The 21,332-nt window shown below is 52.0% G+C and overlaps 3 protein-coding genes across 6 annotated transcripts in view; 2 read left to right on the forward strand and 1 right to left on the reverse strand.

Moving 5' to 3' along the window:
• Positions 1-10,080, forward strand: part of RBBP5 (RB binding protein 5, histone lysine methyltransferase complex subunit) — an 11,167-nt gene extending 1,087 nt beyond the window's left edge. Inside the window, exons 4-14 of one of the 4 annotated variants that reach the window (XM_027659662.1) lie at positions 959-1,099; positions 1,730-1,892; positions 2,710-2,819; positions 2,959-3,078; positions 3,508-3,661; positions 3,768-3,839; positions 4,675-4,792; positions 5,433-5,502; positions 5,615-5,844; positions 6,758-6,952; positions 8,391-10,080. In XM_027659662.1, coding sequence (XP_027515463.1) covers positions 959-1,099; positions 1,730-1,892; positions 2,710-2,819; positions 2,959-3,078; positions 3,508-3,661; positions 3,768-3,839; positions 4,675-4,792; positions 5,433-5,502; positions 5,615-5,844; positions 6,758-6,952; positions 8,391-8,419 — 1,402 coding nt within the window. In that variant the 3' untranslated portion in view covers positions 8,420-10,080. The remainder of the gene's footprint in view (positions 1-958; positions 1,100-1,729; positions 1,893-2,709; positions 2,820-2,958; positions 3,079-3,507; positions 3,662-3,767; positions 3,840-4,674; positions 4,793-5,432; positions 5,503-5,614; positions 5,845-6,757; positions 6,953-8,390) is intronic. The other 3 variants (XM_027659663.1, XM_027659664.1, XM_027659665.1) reach the window with 3 other exon arrangements.
• A 527-nt stretch (positions 10,081-10,607) lies between these two features.
• On the forward strand, positions 10,608-20,889 carry TMEM81 (transmembrane protein 81). Its single transcript, XM_027659666.1, has 3 exons — positions 10,608-10,736; positions 11,517-12,344; positions 20,879-20,889. The coding sequence occupies exon 2, from the start codon at positions 11,531-11,533 to the stop codon at positions 12,341-12,343; it is 813 nt and encodes a 270-aa protein (XP_027515467.1). The 5' UTR covers positions 10,608-10,736; positions 11,517-11,530; the 3' UTR covers position 12,344; positions 20,879-20,889.
• The window catches only part of CNTN2 (contactin 2), a 28,812-nt gene continuing 23,575 nt past the window's right edge, over positions 16,096-21,332 (reverse strand). Inside the window, exons 18-23 of the mRNA XM_027659661.1 lie at positions 20,637-20,871; positions 19,789-19,904; positions 19,274-19,460; positions 18,663-18,775; positions 18,410-18,578; positions 16,096-17,673 (exon numbers count right to left, since the gene is read on the reverse strand). Coding sequence (XP_027515462.1) covers positions 17,570-17,673; positions 18,410-18,578; positions 18,663-18,775; positions 19,274-19,460; positions 19,789-19,904; positions 20,637-20,871 — 924 coding nt within the window. The 3' untranslated portion in view covers positions 16,096-17,569. The remainder of the gene's footprint in view (positions 17,674-18,409; positions 18,579-18,662; positions 18,776-19,273; positions 19,461-19,788; positions 19,905-20,636; positions 20,872-21,332) is intronic.

Below are 21,332 nucleotides of genomic sequence, written 5' to 3' on the forward strand. Positions count from 1 at the left end.
GCTCCCTCTGGTCAGGGAATCAGGGAATCCCCTCCCACATCCACCCCCTGTGCTCCCTCTGGTCAGGGAATCAGGGAATCCCCTCAAACATCCACCCCCTGTGCTCCCTCTGGTCAGGGAATCCCCTCCCACATCCACCCCATGTGCTCCCTCTGGTCGGGAAATCCCACCTTCCAGCCTTGCCTGCTGCTCCAGGGGAGGGAGGAGAGCTGGGGTGGGGAGGTCAGGCTGAGTCAGGGAAGGCTCCAGGATGGCCTGGGAGGGGAGGGATTTCTGCAGAGGAAAAGTGTGATGTTCCCAAGTGGGTTGTCTGTGTTGACATGTGCAGTGTGGGATGCAAACAACGTTAAAATTGGGCTTTTCCAGGGCCTGAAGGGGCTCCAGGAGAGCTGGAGAGGGGCTGGGACAAGGGGTGGGGGAACAGGGCAAGGGGGAATGGTTTCATGTTGACAGAGGGCAGGGTTAGATGGGGTATTGGGAAGGAATTTTTCCCTGGAGGGTGGTTGGGGGCTGGAATGGATTTCCCAGAGAAGCTGTGGCTGCCCCATCCCTGGAAGTGCCCAAGGCCAGGTTGGGGCAACCTGGGACAGTGGAAGGTGTCCCTGCCCATGGCAGGGGGTGGGACTTTAAGATGATCTTTCAGGTCCCTTCCCACCCAAACCATTGTGTGATTCCCTGATTTTTGTTAGATTTTGCCTGTGTTTGCTGAGCACCAGCTGCTCTGGAGCCCCCTGACCCCCTGGGTGTGCTGGGGGCTGCAATCCCAGCCCCTGTGGGACTCCCTGGGGTGCTTCAGGACATTTCCCTTTGGGAGCATTTGGAATGGCATTTATATTTACCTACCAGGTTATTTTCTCAGCTCCCAGGTGTACCCGTGAAGCTGCTACATTTAAACTGTGGGTGTGTTTTAAGCTCTGAGGAGTGACTTTAACTGGCCCTGCCTCTCTCCCTGCTGCAGCTGGAGCCGGGATGGGCACAAACTGGTCAGTGCCTCCACCGACAACATCGTGTCCCAGTGGGATGTGCTGTCAGGGGACTGTGACCAGAGGTTCCGCTTCCCCTCGCCCATCCTCAAGGTCCAGTACCACCCCCGGGACCAGTAAGTGCTCTGGGACAAGGGCTGGAATCCAGAATTGGTTAAATTCTGTGCAAATCCACGATTTTGGTGTGTTGGTTTGGGATTAGGAACTGCCTGGGGTTGTTTGTGGCTCTGTTTGTTGTGGAATATCAGCTCTGTTTATTATGAAAATATCAGCTCTGGTTGTTATGGAAATATCAGTTCTGTTTATTATGGAAGTATCAACTGTATTTATTATGGAAGTATCAACTGTATTTATTATGGAATTATCACTGTGTTCATTATGGAAGTATCAGGATGGCAAGAAACAAGGGAATGATTCTTGGCAATGTGTAGAAATGTCTCACAGAGTTTAGAAGTCACGGCACAGACTTGGAGGAACTTGCAGAGAAAGAAAGGAAATGAAAGTAGGCACAAGCTTAATGTCATTTTGCCTGTTGAAGTAACAAAGACAAGATAATAAAAATGCAGGGATATTCTGTAATAAAAATGGAGGGATATTCTGTAATAAAAATGCAGGGATATTCTGTAATAAAAATATTGGGATATTTTGTATTTCTTGATATAGATTGGGATTTTCTTTTTTACTTCTAAATGTGGAAATCCCTTTCCAGAGGAGGAACTACCAACTCTTCCTGGTCTGTTTTGCAGGAACAGGGTGCTGGTGTGCCCCATGAAGTCAGCCCCAGTGATGCTCACACTGTCAGACTCCAAACACGTGGTCCTGCCTGTGGATGATGACTCTGATCTCAACGTGGTGGCCTCCTTTGACAGGAGAGGGGAATACATTTACACTGGGAATGCCAAGGGCAAGGTGAGGCTCCAGCAGGGAACACATTTACAGTGGGAATGCCAAGGGCAAGGTGAGGCTCCAGCAGGGAACACATTTACAGTGGGAATGCCAAGGGCAAGGTGAGGCTTCAACAGGGAGCTTCCAATCCTTCCTGGCTTTGTCAGGATGCTGAATGTTTCTGGGTTGTTTTCTTTGTTTTAATGTCCCAGCAAAGCTCCCTGAATGTCTCTGGAATTATTGATGTGATCTGAATGAAGCACCACATTTGTCTTTGAAGATCTCTAGGTTATAAACTCCCTGACAGGAGGGGGGAGCCGGGGGGGGTCGGGCTCTGCTCCCAGGGAACAAGGGACAGGAGGAGAGGGAACAGCCTCCAGCTGTGCCAGGGGAGGGTCAGGTTGGACATCAGGAGGAATTTCTGCCTGGAAAGGGTGGTCAGGCCATGGAAGAGGCTGCCCAGGGAGGTTTGGAGTCCCCACCCCTGGAGGTGTCCAAGGAAGGACTGGACGTGGCCCTCAGTGCTCTGGGCTGGGGGACAAGGTGGGAATTGGTCACAGGTTGGACTCAGAGATCCTTGAGGGATTTTCCAGCCTCAATTATTCTGTGATCCTCTCTGAGTTAGGCCTTTGTGCTGCTGTTGGATCCTTTTCCAGTGTAAATAAAGCAGTGTTTTGTCCCAGAACTGTCTCAGGAGGTTCTGCAGTGGCAGAACCCACAGGATCCAGCTGTGGGTTGCTGAGGGTTCTGTTGGCAGCATCAGGGACCGATGGGAAAAGCACCAAGAGGGAAATGAGCTCCAATGAAGACACTGATTGCTCTCTGTCTGCTTGATCTTCAGATCTTGGTCTTAAAAACAGACACTCAGGATCTTGTTGCTTCCTTCAGAGTGACCACTGGGACCAGCAACACCACAGCGATCAAATCCATCGAGTTCGCTCGGAAGGGCAGGTGAGTCACTGCACTGCCCTGCAGGGCTGGGATGCTCTAGGTGGGGTTGGCAGAGCACACGAGGTCTTCAGAACCCCCCCCACAGAATTCTTTGTGTTCCCTTAGTCTTTTAATGCCCTGTGCCCTCCTCCCTCTCCAGCTGCTTCCTGATCAACACGGCCGACCGGATCATCCGGGTGTACGACGGCCGGGAGATCCTGACCTGTGGCAGGGACGGGGAGCCCGAGCCCATGCAGAAACTGCAGGATCTGGTGAACAGGTGGGAGGCTCTGGGATGACTCCTCAGCCCCTCTGGGTGGTTGGGCACTGAACAGGCTCCCCAGGGCAGTGGTCACAGCCCCAAACCTGCCAGAGCTCGAGGAGCGCCTGGACAGCGCTCTCAGGGACAGGGTGGGGTTTTGAGATTTTGTGGGTCCCTTCCCACTCAGGATATTCCATGAATCTGTGAGCAGGTGACTGTGTGCTCAGAGCCCACCAGTCTCTGCCTGAAGGGTGGTTCAGTCTCTCACTCTGTGCAAGGACAGATGTTCTCATTTCAAACCCGCCTTTGAAATTTAGGCACAACTTGAAGCCTAAATATTATCTGAGGATGGGAGTGCTTAAGGTCTCAGCCAGGAGATCAAACCCCCTTTCACCACCCCTCTGCCCTGGGCTGTGGTTGAACCTCTGCTGCTCCCTGTGCTCCCAGGACACCCTGGAAGAAGTGCTGTTTCTCTGGGGATGGGGAATACATCGTGGCAGGATCAGCACGGCAGCACGCCCTGTACATCTGGGAGAAGAGCATTGGGAACCTGGTGAAGATCCTCCACGGCACCAGAGGAGAGCTGCTCCTGGATGTAGCAGTAAGGAAACTGCTGTTAAATGTTTCTGGTCGTTTTGCAAACTGAGCTCTTCTAAAATGAAAACTTAATGTAAGTTTCTCCTCTCCTCTCTTCCCAATAAACCCAGTGGCATCCCGTGCGACCCATCATCGCTTCCATTTCCAGCGGGGTGGTGTCAATATGGGCTCAGAACCAAGTGGTGAGTGTTTGGATCCTTCCCTTGGCATCAGGCCCTGGCACAGGTTGCCCAGAGAAGCTGTGGCTGCCCCATCCCTGGGAGTGTCCAAGGCCGGGTTGGACGGGGTTTGGAGCAACCTGGGACAGTGGAAGGTGTCCCTGCCCATGGCAGGGGTTGGGATGAGCTTTAAGGTCCCTTCCAGCCCAAACCATTCCCTGATTCCCCAGTGCTCTCCATCCTTGTAGTCTCAATTGTTGTGGTGTTGAAATCCTTTATTAAATCCCTTTTCCACAGGTTTTTGGGGCTCAGCTGCCTCACTTGACATTTTTGCAACCTTGTTGAGCGTGAGGAGGGTCCTCAAACTTCAGCTGAGCTTTGCATTAAGCCTTAAATATCATCCCAGGGACATTTTCCTTGGGAATGGTCTCCTCCTGGGTGTGTTCTTTAAGTACAGGAGGTCTGAGTGAGTGATCCAGGGGGCTCAGTGGGAACATTCAGCTTTGGTTTGGGATGTACATTGTTTAAGGAATGTTACAATGTGAGATTTTCAGCAGGATCTAATTTGTGCAGTTCCTGGTTTGTTGTGGGGCTATGGACCTAAAGGAGCCTTGATTTTGGGTTGTCTGGTGTGATTTTAATGTACAGAACGAAATTGTAGGATCATGGAATCATTTAGGTTGGAAAAGACCTCAGTGTTGGAGTCCAGCACTGCCAAGGCCACCACTGACCCACGTCCCCAGGAGCCACATCCACATCCTTTAAATCCCTCCAGGGTATTTGGCTGGGATTGCAGGAATCCTCCCTGCAGCTGCTCTTCCTCTGGGTGAGTAAAACCCACTCTGGATTTGTGCCTTAGGAAAACTGGAGTGCCTTTGCCCCTGACTTCAAAGAGCTGGACGAGAACGTGGAATACGAGGAGAGGGAGTCAGAGTTTGACATTGAGGATGAAGATAAGAGTGAACCAGAGCAGACAGGTACTGCTCCAACTCCTCCTGGGGAGAAAATACTCCTTATCCTCCCTGGGTGGCCCATGGAATCAGTGTCAGCACAGCCACCACTTGGTGGTGCCCAAAAGTCGTGGAAGAGATCATGGAATCTGAAAGGAGGAATGGAAATAAGGATTATTCCCAGCACACCACCCAGCTCTCCTCACCCCCAGCCTTTGCAGCACTTCTCATATTTAAATTAATTGTTGTTTAGCAGTTTCTAAATGTTCACTCTAAAATTGGCCCGTGGGAATTAAGCATCAATTTAATTTAATCAGATTTAAGAACCACTTTAGTGAGAACAATTTGAAGCTTTTAAGTTCTCTCTCTGCTGCTGGTGGGTTACAGCAATAGGTCTGTGTTAGAACACAGGAAAATAAAATAAAAACCTGATGGTTTTAAGAGGAAACACTTTAGGGTTGTTTTGTGCTTTAATTAAAGTTAAGAGGAAATACTTCAGGTTTGTTTTCTGCTTGAATTTCAGAGGAAGTACTTTAGATTTGTTTTCTGTTTCAATTCCCACTTTTCCATGCTTAGACATTTAAGCACAGCCAGCCCAGTTCTTTCTGAGTAATTTGCTCTTTTCTTTCCTCTCTTTAATTTGTGTGTTTTTTCCCCTGGTTCTCAGGTGCTGATGCTGCAGAGGATGAAGAGGTGGATGTGACAAGTGTGGACCCCATTGCTGCCTTCTGTAGCAGGTGACAGAGTATCTTGTTTAAAGCCTGGGTACAAAACACATCCTTAACATTCCCATGTGTAATAACACAATAATGACATTTTTAACTGACAGCAGCTGTTTTCCCTTCCCAGTGATGAGGAGCTGGAGGACTCCAAGGCCCTGCTGTACTTACCCATCGCTCCTGAGGTGGAAGATCCAGAGGAGAACCCCTATGGACCCCCCCCAGATGCTGTGCAGAGCTCCCTGACTGACGAGGGGCTGGGCTCTGAGAAGAAGAGACAATCCTCCTCTGATGGCCCCCAGGCACCAAAGAAGAAGCCCAAAACCACCAACATTGAACTCCAAGGAGTCCCTAACGATGGTGTGTGGGGGCTGCCCTGCTTTTAGTGCCTGTTCTGCATCGTGAGGGGGTTTAGCTTGGTCTGGAGAGCAGAAGTTTCACAGATCTTGCCTTAAATTTCTCCTTCCTTTGAAGTGTTTTCTTACAACAGTTATTAACAGCCAGGAACTCTGCAAGTTTGGGATGAGTTAGGAATCCTGAAACTGCAGGATCTAATTTGTGCAGTTCCTGGTTTGTTGTGGGACTATGGACCTAAAGGAGCCTTGATTTTGGTTGGTCTTGTGTGATTTTAATGTATAGAACGAAATTGTAGGATCATGGAATCATTTAGGTTGGAAAAGACCTCAGTGTTGGAGTCCAGCACTGCCAAGGCCACCACTGACCCACATCTCCAAGAGCCACATCCTTTAAATCCCTTCAGGGTATGGGAGGGATTGGTTTGGGTGGGAAGGGACCTTGAAGATCCCTCCACACCCAGCCCCGTGTTCAGCTCCCCTGTCTCAGGTCTGGCTCAGGAGTTCCTGAGCTCATGGATTGTGGAATCCCAGAGTGGTTTGGGTTGGAAAGAACCTTAAAAGCCCATCCCATCCCACCCCCTGCCATGGGCAGGGACACCTTCCACTGTCCCAGGTTGCTCCAAGCCCCATCCAGCCTGGCCTTGGCCACTCCCAGGGATGGAGCATCCTTTGGGAAATCCCAAAGTCCCTCCCCACCCTCCCAGGGAGGAATTCCTTCCCAACCTCCCATCTCACCCTGCCCTAAGTGAGAAGCCATTCCCCCTTGTCTTTCCCTCCATGCCTTCATCCAAAGCCCCTCTCCAGCTCTCCTGGAGCCCCTTTAGAACCCACCCCCCCCAAATTTTCCCTCTCTTTGTGCGCTGATCCATCTTGAGGGATAACTCACCCCAGAATCCCGGTTTTTTTCCCCCTCCCAGAAGTCCACCCGCTGCTGGGCGTGAAGGGAGATGGTAAATCCAAGAAGAAGCAAGCAGGCAGGCCTAAAGGATCAAAAGGTAAAGACAAAGATTCTCCATTTAAACCGAAACTCTACAAAGGGGACAGAGGTGCTTTACCTCTGGAAGGAGCAGCGAAGGGTAAAGTGCAGGCGGAGCTGGGACAGCCCTTGACAGGTAAGGAACCAACCTCAGCACCCCTGGCTTGCTTGGTGGCCTTGCTTTGTGCAGCCCCCTCAGTCCTTAGAGGTGTTTTTAGCTCCCCCCCAAAGGGCACTTTGCTCACTCAATGTTTGGCTGCTGTCAAGGAGAGGCAAAATTGGAGCTTGGGTGAAGTGGAACTGCTGTCAGGATTCGGGGGGGAAAATGATACCTCACGTAGGAAGAGCTTTAGGAGGGGGTTCAGGGGAGGTTGGGTGTTATTTCCAAAGGAGAAAAAAATCATTTAGTCTCTTCAGTAACTTCCATCAGCTCTTGCATAAATGGGAGTAACGTGGTTTGGGTTGGTTTGGGGGGAGAAATGTAACTGGTGAAGGGTTCTGAAGCTGCAGTTGGCACTTTGTGCCATCAGTGGCAGGCAGAGGGACAGGGAACAGAGAAATCCCACAAGGATGGAGGGAAAGGAGCATCACTAATGGTCTGTTTGATAAATGGACCCCGAGACAAAGCCCAGGAGCTGAATTTTCTAATCCAAGCTGTACAGCAGCCTCATTTAAACTGCAGAAGGCACAGTTGCTGTAGATCAGGACAGGTTTGGGGGGGATTTTTCCCCCTTTTTTGCTTTTGGTTCTATTTTGTGGGTTGTGTGCTAAAGCAGGGCAGTTGCAGTTGCCTTTGTTGGGGCCCAGACTGAGTCTGAGAGAGACTCAAGTGTTTCCCCTGGTCTCATTTGCCTCTTTTCTGGGGAAAAGCTCATCCAAGCCCAGCACAGAAGGCACAAGTTTGGCTCCAGTGATGTGGAATCCATTTATTTTTAGATTTTAATGAAGAGCTCAGGGTTGAAATACGAGCAGCTTCAAAGGCACAGTGGAATTGATACATCAAATTTTGCATTTCCTTGAACTCAGCAGCTGCTGCTGTGGATTTTTAGAGTGTCCAGAAGTGATTGATTCCCCCCCTTCCTTCCCTCACTGCTGGTCCTATGCTGCCCACCCTGCTCCTTGTCCTTCCTGCTCAGCTCCTCACTGTTGCTTGTACTGGTTCTGATGATGATGTGCTGTAACAGGGAATGGGATAAAAGGGATGGAAAGGGGATAAAAGAAACCTGGAAAAACGTGGGGGATGTTTCCTGGGCTTCCATTTGATCCCTTTTCACTGCCCCCTGCAAAATGCAGGAGTTAAACAGCCCAGGGCAGCCTTGGGAGGGGCTGAGGAGCTGCTGGTGGCAGATCCACTGGCAGGGGGTGACTCCTCTGAATTCCCAGCTCAGAAAGGGACATCCAGCAGTGTCAGAGGATGACAGGGATCATTCAGAAAAGAGTTGCTTTATCTAGAAAACCTCGTTCTCCTTCATTATTTTTTTCTGGAAAAGCTGCCATGTTTGGTGCTCTCTGCTTTCTGGTAACTCCTGTGTGGGGCTGGTCACTTATTTTTCCCCTGTCTCTGATCTCTTTAGCAGGTGGTGCAATCTCAGAATTGTTGTGAAGACCCTCCTTTACCCTCCTGTACTCTTTCCTCTGTTGGAACCCTCATGTGGAAATGGCTGGAATGCTCAGTCAGAGGGACTGACAGAGCCAGCAGACTGACTGCTCATGGATTCAGGGAGTGACTGCTGGCAGGAATGGCTCTGGAAGAGGCTGCTCTCCGTGGATCAGTGGGGGATGTTGGCTCAGGTCGTGCCATTGGAGAGGGACTCGTTGGACTGTCCTGGTGGTGGCAAACCCTGCTGTCCCCCCCTGCCACTCCAGAGCTCCCCAGCCTTTGTCTGAATCCTTCTCTTCATTCCTGGACTGAGGAACACCCCAAGTGTGTGTTTTTACTCCTGATGTGACTGTGTATCCTGCAAACTGCCCTTTCCCTGCCGGGAATTCTCCTTTGGAGTCCCGTTATTCCTGCCCAGCATTCCCAGGAGTTCAGTGCTCCCTGCTGACCTTAGTGCTGCTGCTGCTGCTCCTGGGCCAGGCTTTGGGGCATCTCCAGTGGAGGGACATGGATGAGAAGAACCAGGAGACACCTCTGGAGTCTGCAAAGGCTGAGCCTTCACTGGGTGGATATTTTTGAGACTCTGCTGGTGGGAGAAGGAGCAAGTGAAAGGAGCTCTCCATAAAATATTCAGTTGATGTGTTTCCTCCCAGCCTGTGATACCAAAAGCTGTGTTGGCAGGTTCTGTCTGTCCTTGCAAGTGTTTTTATTCCCTTCCCTGGGAGGTGCCCTTCCAGAAATAACTGGGTTCCTCCTTCACTGCTGGGGACTGGGAGAGGGTTAAAAACAGAACCAGGATTTCTCTCAGCTGAAATGGGGCTTTTTCAAAGGGGTTTTCTTTTTTTTTTTTCCCACTTCTGGGTTAAAAATGGAAGAAAGGTGGATGCTGACAGCTCATTCCAGCCATGCTCTAACCTTTTATTCCTTAAGGACAGTTGGAATATTTTCCTTGTAGGGATGGGAAGAGGCACTTTCTCTGTCAACACCCACAGCCTGAACCTCTTGTACTCCACCAACATCCTGGTAAAAAGGAAGTTTTCATTCCTAAGGACCCTCGTTTCACAGACTTTTGTAGCTCCTATGCAACACTTTCAGTTTTTCCCCAGTGTAATTATTGGGATTATCATGATTATTTAAAGTATCAGAGTGTCCTGCAGACATTAAAACCAGGGAGTCACAAAGAGATTTATTCATTTGCAGCCAGAAATGTGCAGTGGCTGCCTGGGGAAGAGGGGGAGACATTTTGATTCAGAAGCTTTTTAAAAACTGTCATTTTCATTTCCAGCTTTGGTACATTCTGCTTCATTTCATGGAATTCGTTACCAGCAAGTACAATATTAGTTTTCTTCGTTCTTTTCTGCTTGTAGGATGACTCTGATGTGTCAAATCCACCAGTTTTTGGTTGCCTGACCCCTCCCCAAGCTTTAAAAATGCACAGCTTGTGGTTTGAAGCATTTGATTTGCCCCCAGCCTGAGCTTTCCACGTCTGGTAAAGCTTCTCTGTACAGTGTAAATGTCCTGGGTTTATTTTTTTCCTCTCAGCTCTGTAATTTTATTTTCTGGTCTCTGGAGTTTTGTACAGTATTTGTCAGGTGCTGGCTTGGTGGTAGAACAAGGTGTCAGGTTGGTGTTTGTAAATAAAGAGGTACCTTTTCATTTCCTAAGATCTTGAGGGTCGTGGTGATATTTGGGAATCCCACAGCCCAGAGGGGAGCTGGGTGGGCAGGGCACCTCCAGGGACATTGGGTGTGGAAAATGCAGCTCCCCAGAATTCCTCATTTGAAGTTCAAGAGAAATGTGTGGATTTCTGTGGAAGGGCTTGGCAATCCCAACGTGGGCAGCCCAGGGGTGGGTTGGTGAGGATGGGGATGATCCTTGGTCACAGCACAGTTCTGTGGCCCAGAAAACTGGGAATGACCCCATCAAAGCCAGGAACTGTGGGGTTTGTGATGAAGAGCAGCAGTGCATTGTTCCTTTGGGATGGCTGAGCTCCAGGTGAATCCCACTGGGATCTCTCCTCTCCAAGCAGGGTGGGAGTGGCCTCTGCTTTAGAGGGACATGGAGATTTTGGGCTCAGATCCCTTTGGAGTGGTGGCTGTGACAGAGCAGGGGACATCCCTCTGATGGGGGGTTGCCAGAGCCTCACGTGGTGCTTTTGGATCCTCATCCCAGAGGATTTGCTTTGCCTTCCCTTTGTTCCTCCTCGGAATGTTTGGGGCTGTGACATCAGCTCTGCTCCCCTGGGAGTGGATCTGGGTGTCACCAGAGGCAAACCCCTGCCCAGACTGCCTTGGATTTCGGTGGGTCAGAGTGTCTGGAGGTTGGAATGTTGGGTTTGAACTGGGGGAGTGCTTTAGGCTGTGGGATGTGTGGGTAGGTCAGGACTGGACAGGTCCTGCACGAGGAACTGGGATTTCCTTGTGCTCCACAGCATTAGTTTAAGGGTTCCTGTAGTGATCACCTCTGTCATTTTGTAGCTTGGTGGGAAAATTAAAGTGGAGCTTCTTTACAGTGGAAATTTGCCTGAAAAGGCACAGAAAGTCTTGCAGGGAGAACATCATCTCCTCTAAACTGTCAGATACCCCCAAATTGCTGGAATGTGCTGGATGGGAACATTCCCCTGCCCTGCTGAAGGAACTGGGATTCCTGACTCACGTTCTGGGGGACACAGGAATGGGTTGCTGGGTCTCTTTTGGCAGTGCTGTGCTTCCAGCCTGGCAGGATCTCTCCTGGTAGAGGGATCTCTATTAGTGGAAGGATCTCCCCTAGGGGAAGGATCTTTCTTTCCTAGTGGAAGGATCTTTCCTAGGGGGAAGGGTCTTTCCTAGTGGAAGGATCTCTCCTAGGGAAAGGATCTCTATTAGTGGAAGGATTTTCCCTAGGGGAAGGAGCTCTCCTAGGGAAAGGATCTCTCCTAGTGGAAGGATTTTCCCTAGGGGAAGGAGCTCTCCTAGGGGAATGATCTCTATTAGTGGAAGGATCTTCCCCAGGATCTCCCCTGGTGGAAGGATTGAAAATGGTGCTGGTGGGATTTCGGAAACACCGACTGTGAAGATTTACAGAGGATGATTCTGGGGGGTGTTTTGGCTGCTGAATTCAGGTTGAGGAGCTGCCATGAAGCCCTTGGAGCAGAGCCACGTCCCCGGGCTGGTGCTGAGTGCCCTGTGTGTCCTGGCCGTGGTGTCCCCGGGCGAGGTGCCCGTCCCGGGCGAGGTGCCCATCTCGGAGGAGATCCTGGAGAAGCTCAGGGCCTCGGTGGCCAGGATTGCTGTGAACTCCACGCCCTGCAGCGTCACCTGTGGGCCAGGCCTGAAGGTGGAGAAGCTCTGTGAGGTGACCCCGGCCGGGGAGAGGAGGAACTGCTCCCTGGTCAGCTCCTACTGCCTGGGCAGCTCCCTGTGCGGGCTCCAGCACCTCACCGTGCCCACGGGGCAGCCCCTCCAGCTGCTCTGCCTGGCCCCTGATGCCCCCAGGCCGGGCAACCACAGCTACAGCTACACCTGGGAGCTGGCCCGGGGCCTCATCACCACCACTGACCTCCTGTTCGAGCCCCTGAGGAACTCCAGCCCTGCCCTGAGCTTCAATCCCGCGCGGGAGGCGCACGCCGGGACCTACCGGTGCGATGTGCGGCTCCAGGGCACCTCCAAGCCCATCAAGAGGGTCTACTTTGGCCTCAGGGTCATCCCTGGAGACCTGGTGGGGCTCAGCTTCCAGCAGTCCCTGACCTGGGAGCAGAAGCTGGAGGGGAACCTGAAGGAGGGGAGCGCCGGGAACGGCAGCCGGGAAGGGCGGGAGCGCTTCTGGGAGCAGGGGGAGTTCCATGAAGCTGTGCTGGGAATTGGGAGCGGAGTGCTGGGGGCCATCCTGCTCAGCCTCCTGCTCTGCTGCTGCCAGAGGCTTTGGAGGAGGAGAGGAGCAGAGAAATGAAGTGAGATTCGTGCAATTGTTTGCATTTGTCTCTTTATTGGTGTTAAGGAGGAATTCGGGGTGTGGTTCTTGGGGTTGTCTGTGTAGGGCTGGACTTTGGTGATCCTCGTGGGTCCCTTCCAGCTCAGGAGACTCCATTGATTCCATGGGTGTTTTATGTGATATTTGTGCTTTATTTTCTGGCTGACACAAATTTATTCTGGAATTTTTCCTTGCACTTTGGTGCTGAGTTAGTGCAGGGTTTTAGAACAGAGCCTGAGTCTCACTGGAGCACTGCAGACGGGTGGGACGAGGCAGTTTGCCTCCAGTGGAGTTCTGGAATGATCCAGGCAGGATTTGGAGGACACTGAGCCACAGCAAAGAGCTGCCAGCTCACAGCTGTGCTCCTCTGATGGGTCTTTGTTTTACCTCGAGGTGTTTGGGGGTTTTATTTAACCTGCCACCCTTATTCCTGTCATTTCCCCAAATTTCTCCTGCCTTGCTGAGAGCTCTGTGGGGCTGGAGCTGCCACAGCTCAGGGGGTGGTGGGGGATGTTCCTCCAGCAAGAGCAGATTCCCTGGCTGGCTGAGTCCTTTCCCCAGCTCCAAGGGTTTGGTCACAGTGGCTGTGGGGACGAGGGATGGACCAGCACTGCCTGCTGTCCTGGAGACACATCTCTTCCCACTGGAGCCTGGAAAACTCCAGGTGTCCTCAGGAATGGTTGGAGTGTGCCCTGTTCCCTCTGAGAGCTGAGCAGCAGAGCAGGAGCACAGACAGACAGACCTTCAGCTTAGGAACAAACAGACCTTGGGTGTGTTTTTAGTCCTGACTCAGAGCTGAGCTCATCCCTGAAATGCTCCAAGGGGGAGGAAGGGAAGAGTTCAGTGGGTTTGTGGATCTTTCCTGGTGGTGAACAGCAGGAAGCAGCAGCTCTGCAGGGGTGTTGCCTCCCCCTTGGAAACACAACCAGGGACCTATGAAGTTCCTTCCCTTCTTACTTTCTTATTTTCCAGTAAACAACTCTATTTACTCTCAGTTTCCTTTTCCCCCCTGTGAATTACAGGAATTCAAAGCACACCCAGTTCCAGGGAAAATAACCATACAGCCCTGATATTAAAGATGGAAACATTACAATTAGTTTTTCTCCTTAGCAGAGCGACACAAAAATGCTTTAAATGGAGGGAAACACTTTTATTTGCCAGTGAAAACTGAAATAGGCACTTCCCACCCCTGGTTTCCAGAGCTCTTTTTGCCTTCTGAACACGAAGAAAATGGGCAAATTGGGAGTGACCCACCACGGGGGAGAGGGCTGGGAGCTGATGCTTAAAATCAACCAGGAGCTGCCCCATCTGGGGACCTTCTCTGCTCTTTGTGATGGAAATTCGGGGCTCTGCATCCTGGGGGCAGCTGTGATTTAAAAAAACCTGGCCAGAACAACATGAAAGCTCCAGCAGAGCCCATTTCCCCCTGCTCAGCTGAGGAGGTCAGAGTGGGAGCCAAAAGGCTCCTTTTTCATCTTTTTATTATGTCTTTTTTTTTTTTTTCCTCCTGAGGGGCCCCAGATGCCCCGAGCAGGGAAGATTAATATATATAATTTTAATGCTTAATTTGAGATGGAAGGCTGGGATGGACAGTGTGGCTCCAGCTGTCAGCAAGGAGGGGACTGGGCCTCTTAATGGCACTTTCCTGGGGTGCTTTTTGATTAAGTGTGTTGGGGGGTGTTTAACTAAACAGGTCTGTGGGGGCTGGAGGGGAGGGAGGGAAAAAGGGACCAGGAGAGGTTGGAGGTGCAGGAAGGTCAGTGCAAGCAGCTGAAGCAGGAACCTTTCCAACAGCATCTCCCCCTCCCTGCTTCTCTTTCCAGCTCTTCCTGAGAGATGAGGGTTTCCTCAGGCACCACAAGTGGATGAATCGCAGGAAGAAAGAAAAAAAAAAGGTGTCTCTTTGTGCCCTGAGTTGGGAACTCAGCTCTTCACCCTCCCCTGGAGGAGGGGGCTCCGTGCAGACCTTTGGTGCTGCCGGTTCCCAGCTGGAGGAGTTTGTGTGGAACAGACTCGTCGGGAAGCAATTAGTGCTGAGCTGCTCCAGCCAGATTGGGAGAGGGAAGGGAGTGGAGCCGCTGATGGCTTTGGCACCTGGGGAGGGGGAGCTGATAACAGGAGGAGGAGCTGATAACAGGAGGCCTTGGCAGGGCCGGGAATCGCTGGGAGCTCCTGGAATAGCTGAGTGACTCTGCAGCAAAGGAAACAACCCCCCAGAGCTGCTTTTGGGCCAGGCTGGGGCTGGGGGACTCCTCCATTAATTAATGGGGCTCCTCAATTGATTAATGGGACTCCCCCATTCATTGTGGCCCTTGTTCCTGCAGCAGCTCCACGATCTGCTGGGATAAAGCTCTGGGATAAGTATTCTTGTCCCCCCTTTCCCCTCTCCTTTCTGCTTCTCCTCTCCAGGTTCTCTCCACCCCACAGCCCCAGCCAGCAGGCTGGGAAGGTTCCCCTGCAGGGCAGGACGGGCTGTGCTCTCTCCACGGGCTGTTCCCAGCAGCTCCTGCCTGTTTGTCAGCCCGGATCCATTTGTTTCCTTGATTTCTGCCGTGTGCAGCCCTTTTAATGAGGGTCCTTGGGCAGGGATTCATCCCAATCCTGGCTGCTCCCTGCTGGGATCTGTAATGATGCTGCCCCTGCCCTGGCAGAGCCCTGGGCAGCAGAAATCCCTGAGCTCATAACACGAGTGATGAGTGGAGTCTCTGCAGCTCCTTTTCCCTTTTTCCTTTCCCTTTTCCCCTTTTTTTCTTTTCCCTTTTCCTTTTTCTTTTTCCTTTTCCCTTTTCCTTTTTTCTTTTCCCTTTTCCCTTTTTCTTTTCCCTTTTTTTCCCTTTCCCCTTTTCGTTTTTCTTTCTCCTTTCTCCTCTTCCCTTTTTCTCTTTTTCCCTTTCCTTTTCCCTTTCCCTTTTTTCCCTTTCCTCTTTTCCTTTCTCCTTTTTCCTTTTTCCCTTTTTCCTTTCTCTTTTTCTCTTTTCTCCTTTTCCCTTTTCCCCTTTCCTTCTTCCCTCCTTTTCTGTGCCTCCCTAACCCCTCTGATAAATCACCAGCACCAGAACTGCCCCAAACAAGCCGCTCTTTGTCTTAATTTGACTCGTACCTGCACAAACCCCGAGCTGTGGGGTCTGCAGAGGGATTTTCCTGCCACCACCCGGCCCTGAACGTGGCTTTTCTCATCCTCCAGTGGGAAGCCTTTGCTGTCCCTCCCTCCTGTCCTTCCCTCGGGGGTTTCCCGGGGTTTTCCCTGCAGTTCCATAACCTGCCACTGCCTTTTCTGGCTCCACAGCTTTGGAGGATCAGCGAATTCCCCCAGACTCGAGGTGGGTAATTCCTGGAGAGCTGCAGAGGGGCTTGGGAATGACAGTTCCTCCCTCATCCTGCTCTGTGCCAGGAGGAGCCTTTGGCTGCTGTTCCCACTTTATCCCAGCTGTTATTTGTCATGGGAACAGGGAGGTTTCCTTCCTTTGTGCAGGTGGGCTCGACATGTTTAGAAACTTCCATTAAGTTTATTTTTCTTTGCCTGGTTGTTAAAACATTCCTGTTGTTTGCTAAACACAGGGAGCCTCCTCCCCTCATCCCAGAGCTGCTCATCCCACCCTGGGAACCCACCTGGGCTTTTCCCTCTTTGCTTCCAGGGCTGGGGAATAACTGTGATGTGGGGAATAACTCTGGATATACACAACAGGCATCACCCTCTGGGAGACCAGGGGGTTTATGGAATCATGGAATCATTAAGGTTGGAAAAGACTTTTTAAGATCCTCAAGTCCATTAGTGATCAGCACTAAACTACATTCCTGAGTGCCACATCCACAGGTTTTTTGGATGTTTCCAGGGATTCTGACTCCAGGGCAGTCCCTGGGCAGCCTGTAATCTCTCAAATGCTCCCCAAGACTTAGGACACAGCAGTTTAAAATGGTTAAAAAGGGCAAGGAATTGGCATTTAGTGTGGAAACTGTGCCAGGGCCTTGGCAGGGCTCAGTCCTGCAGCTGCAGCCCTTTGCCAGGTAATTCTGGGGGCTGGGAGTGTTGTCCTTTGGGAAGGAGGGAGGGAAAGGCCCCTAAAAGCACCCTTGGGATCAACCCAGCAGCAACAGGAATCAACCCTCATTAACTTTGGTCACTGCTTTACTGGGAGGCAGAGATTTCAACAGGAACATTATTCCCAGGCAGTTCAGGGAGTGGTGCATCCCATCTTTTCCCAGCTAAAGGTGCCCCTCAGCATCCCTGTGCTTTGGGCTGTTGAGCCTGAAAGCCAGACCAGCTTCTGGGCTGGATCTCAGTCCTGCAGCCCCAGGCTGAGCCTGACATTTGGGCTGGATGAACTCTGTGTGCAGGGAGAGGAATCTGAGCCCAGATTCTCCTTCTTGTCCCAGTGGTGGCCTCCTCAAGTCTCCAGTTCTTGTTTCAATTATATATATATCTGGAATATACTTTTCCCTCCTCCTTTAAGCCCCTCAGTTGAACTGGGATTTATTGACACCTCCATTTTTAGGAAGAGCTACTCTTTTTTTTTTTTCCTAGAAAACTATCTCCTTTTCCCTTTTTCCCCCAGACAGGAAGGAAAGAAGCAAACAGGGTCATGACACCACCCCAAAAGCACGTGGGATATGGGGAAACATTGAAGTTGCACCTCAGAGCAGCTGAGACAAACCCCAGGCTGGGGCAGAGATCAATCCTCCCGTGGCTGTAGCTCCTGGGGCTGGTTGCTGCAAAATTTGGCTCATGTTATGGGGAAGAAAGAATAAATCTTGTCCCATAACTCCTCAGAGATGGGGTGGAACGTGCTGCTCACTGAACTCTCAGTCCCTGTCCCCCCCCAAAAAAAAATTCACTGTACAGAGTTAAAAAAAAAAAAGGTCCAATTTAGCAGTCTGTTATCTCATACATGGCTTCATAAGGCAGAAAACCTACTGGGTGCTGTGAGGGGAGGGGGCAGTTGGCTGCAGAATTCCTGGGGAATTCTTCCTTTCCTCATCCCTTTAAAAAAGTTTCATCGGTCAAAGAGCTGCGTCTCTCGTAGGAAACCTCACGTTCCTCCAAACCAAAAAAAAAAGCTGTTTCTTTCCTCCTCCTCCTCCTCCTCTGTCAAATCCTCTCCCTGTGGTGCTGCTCTGGTACAAAGTGGGAGTTGCAGCAGCCGAGTGTTGTGGTTTTCCCGCTTGGATCGGGGGGAATCACATCCCGAGTCCCGCGTCCGGCCTCGGTCAGAGCTCCAGGGAGCTGATCAGGGCCACCATGAGCAGGGAGTTGGTGGTGATCACCACAGCCTGGGGCCTCGTCCCCGAGTCTTCCACCATCATACTGGTCCCTGGAAAAGAGAGGGACAGGGAAGGAGCAGCTGCCTGGTGGCACAGACAGCGGGGGACTCGAGGTGTTGGTTGTGGGGCTCCGTGTGCTCCTGTTTGTCACTGAGGAACCTCCCAGGAAGGCTGGTGTTGGAACAAGAATTTGGAGGTGGGGTCTGAGTACTCACCCCCTGGAGCAAGGGAACCTGCTGGGGGGGCCCAGAGTCGGGGTGGGTCACAAACAGTCAGGATTTCACTCGTAGCAAAGAACTTACTCTTAGTTTTGAACTCTGGGTGAGTTGGGGGACTGGGGGGGGTCTCGAGGGCTTTAGCTGCAAATATATAGGGTGGGTTCAGGCTGGACTGAAAGGTTGTCAGAGCTTGGGGGGATCGAGAGTGATGTGTCAGGAGTTCTCCTGAGTGAACAGCACAGGGGAACCAAGGGCCATTAGCAGAAAAGCCCGATTCTGGAATCTTAACCTAAAATACCAGGGTAGGATGTTCTCCCGTGTCCCTGGAAGGGGGAGTGGGATTTGAAAACACCCTGGCATTGATTGTTACGCCCTGGCATTGATGGTTACACCCTGGCATTGATGGTTACACCGTGCTGTGGGGTCAGGTGGGGGAGGAGGTGGGACTGGGTCACCCTTTATCCGGGCCACAGCAGTGGGAAGGACGGGCAGGGGAGCTGCGGGTGACTCCTCCTCTCTCTCCGAGCTCCTGGGAAGCACCTTGTGAAGGGCAGAGGAACAAACCTACCACTGTTTCGGAGGATGTGAACTTCTGCAGGGGTCCCATCTCCCCCTGGCCCCGTGACCCGGATCTGCACGAAGGCGTGGGTGAAATCCTCGGGGATGGGGATGTCGATCCGGCTCTTGCTGGCCAGGTACAGGGTGGGGGCAGAGTGGGAATCCTGCCTGTAGAGCATCTGTTGGGAGAGGGAACTGTGAGTTTTGTGTTTTCCTGGGGGTCACTCCCCCCTGAGGGCAGCCCAGCCCCGTCCTGCCCGTACCTTGTACCCCGTCACCGCCGACTCGTCCGCCCTCGCCACCACCGGGTCCCACTTGATGGTGACTGTGGAGCCAGAGAAAGTCCAGGAGATGTTGCCAGGTGGCCTTTTCGGTGCTAAGGGATGCAAAACAAGACAGGGGTTCAGTGATCTGGGTTGTACTGGTTACAGGCATCTCCTGAGGCTCCGTGAGCAGGGCTGATGTCACACCGGGGAGGGTTTAAAGGCCACCAAAGGTGAGCATGAGCACAGAGCTCAGGGGAGGGATACAGAGATCTCAGGGGAGGGATACACAGAGATCAGGGGAGGGAAAAACAGCTCCAGGGTGAGGGATACACAGATCCCAAGGTGAGGGATACACACACCTCAGGTGAGGGGTACACAGAGCTCAGGTGAGGGGTACACAGATCCCAAGGTGAGGGGTACACAGCTCTAGGGTGAGGGATACACAGACCACAATTCTGATCTCAGAAAATTCGGGGAAACCGTTTCATGGATGATGTAAAACGGCCTCAGAGCAGCAGGACAAAGAGTGACTCAGATTTTTGGGGGTCCCGAGGAGGAAGCAGCAGCCCTGGGGAGGAGGGGGATGTGCAGCTGGGGGGGTCACTCACGTGGCCTGGTGGTGGTGACGTTGGTGGAGGCGCTGGGGGGGCCGGTCCCAGCCCGGTTGTAGGCTCGGACTGACACGTGGTAGTTGGTGTTGGGGTTCAGCCCTGTCACGTGGGCAGATGTGACCAGCCCTGCTGTCCTCACCCTGTCAGCTGCCTCCTCCTTGTCCCCGTCCTTCCAGTACCGGATCTGGGCAGAGAAGGACCCGGGGGGTTTTAGTAAGGACAGAGGCATCTGCAAATCCACAGCCAGGGCTGGAGACCCCTGGCTGTTATTTATTATTTTGTCAGTGTGTGCCTGGAGTTGAGGTGGAAAGGCAACCAGGACAAAGGGGATGTTTCTCTCTCAGTCTCTCCTGTGAGCAGCAGTCCCAGCCCATTCAGAGCCACTTGGCTCTTCATTATCCTCCCCCTTTGGCAACAAAATGCTGTTTCCTTCCACCTCACTTGACCTGGGGGAGTTTTCTTTGCTGGGCTCTCCCACCTCAGCCTCAGTGTCTCCCATCCCAGACCTGTACCTCGTAGCCCAGGAGCACTCCTGTGACATCCCCCTGCTCCACGGGCTCCCAGGACACATCCATCTCCGAGGACAGAACAGACTTGGCCACAACCCTGTAAGGAGCCACTTTGGGTTCTGAAAAAGACAAGGAAAGGGAATAAACTCCTTTTTCCTGGCTCTGGGCAGCAGCACCTGGGCACCAGACAAAGGGCTGCCCTGCAGCCCCATCCCCCTGCGGGCAGACAGCTGGTGCTGTGGGACAGAGCAGAGCCAGGGGAAGGGATTTAGGGACTTAGGAGGACAAGCAGGGCCACAGCTGGGTGTCCTGGGGGTCTGTGTCTGCTCTCAGGCTCTGGGGCAGTCGTGGCTGGGCTGGGGGAACATCTCTGGGTGTTTGAAGGAGCAGATGAATGTTACAGTGTTCTGGGAGCCAAAGGAAGCTCTCCTGTTGCTGAGCTCCCAGACAGACCCAGCAGGGACCTGGCTGAGGGCAGAACAGGGGGGTTCTGAGTCCCTGCAGGCATAGAATGGTTTGGGTTGGAAGGGACATTGAGGTCCATCCCGTTCCACCTTCCACTAGCCCAGGTTGCTCTGGACACTTGGACACTTCCAGGGATGGGGCAGCCACAGCTTCTCTGGGCAACCCGTGCCAGGGCCTCACCACCCTTATAGTAAACAATTTCTCCTTAAAATATCTAATCTAAGCCTGCCCTCCTTCATCTTAAAGCCATTCCCCCATCCTGTCCCTCCATCCCTTGTCCCCAGTCCCTCTCCAGCTCTCCCGGAGCCCCTTTAGGCACTGGGAGGGGCTCTCAGGACCTCCAGGCTGACTCCCCCCAGCAAATCCCCCCGGTGCAGCCCCTTTACCTTCCTCAGCCGAGTACACGATGGCAGTGAGGCTCTCAGGCCCCTCTCCCTTCCTGTTGTAGGCCTTGATCTTCACCTCGAAGGGGGTGTAGGGCGCGATGCTCTCGTTGCGATACACGTAGTGCAGGGACTCGGCGTGGGGCACCCGCGCCGTCAGCCAGCCCTGGGAGCCCTTCCTCCGGAAGGACACGATGTACCCAAAGCCATCCCCGTTCTGGTAGTCCCTCAGAGTGGGCTGGGAGGGGAGAGAGTGCCTTCAAACTCGCTAAAAATCATCAGCAACGAACGAACCCCCCCGAGCCCACCTTTGAAGGGTTGGTGGGACAGGCACTGCTTCATCCTGGCCAGAGACAGGCAGTGAATCATTCCAGCTGCCTGTGCCCCTTCCAAGGATTGTCATATATTTCTATTCTATTCCTATTCTATTCTATTCCTATTCTATTCCTATTCCTATTCTATTCTATTCCTATTCTATTCGTAGTTTAGTTCTATTCTATTCTATTCTACTCTATTCCTAATTTAATTCTATTCTATTCCTAGTTTAGTTCTATTCTATTTACTTCTATTCTATTCCTAATTTACTTCTATTCCATTCTATTCCTAGTTTAGTTCTATTCTATTCCATTCCATTCCACTCCACTCCATTCCATTCTATTCTATCCTGTTCTGTTCCATTCTCTTCTACCAAACAAAGAA

The sequence above is a fragment of the Corapipo altera genome, unplaced genomic scaffold (assembly GCF_003945725.1).
Source record: "Corapipo altera isolate COAL_440 unplaced genomic scaffold, ASM394572v1 77b, whole genome shotgun sequence".
Lineage (NCBI taxonomy): Eukaryota > Metazoa > Chordata > Aves > Passeriformes > Pipridae > Corapipo > Corapipo altera.

Excerpts from the sequence above, each read along its gene's own strand:
- TMEM81 (XM_027659666.1), top strand. The coding sequence starts at position 11,531 with ATGAAGCCCTTGGAGCAGAGCCACGTCCCCGGGCTGGTGCTGAGTGCC.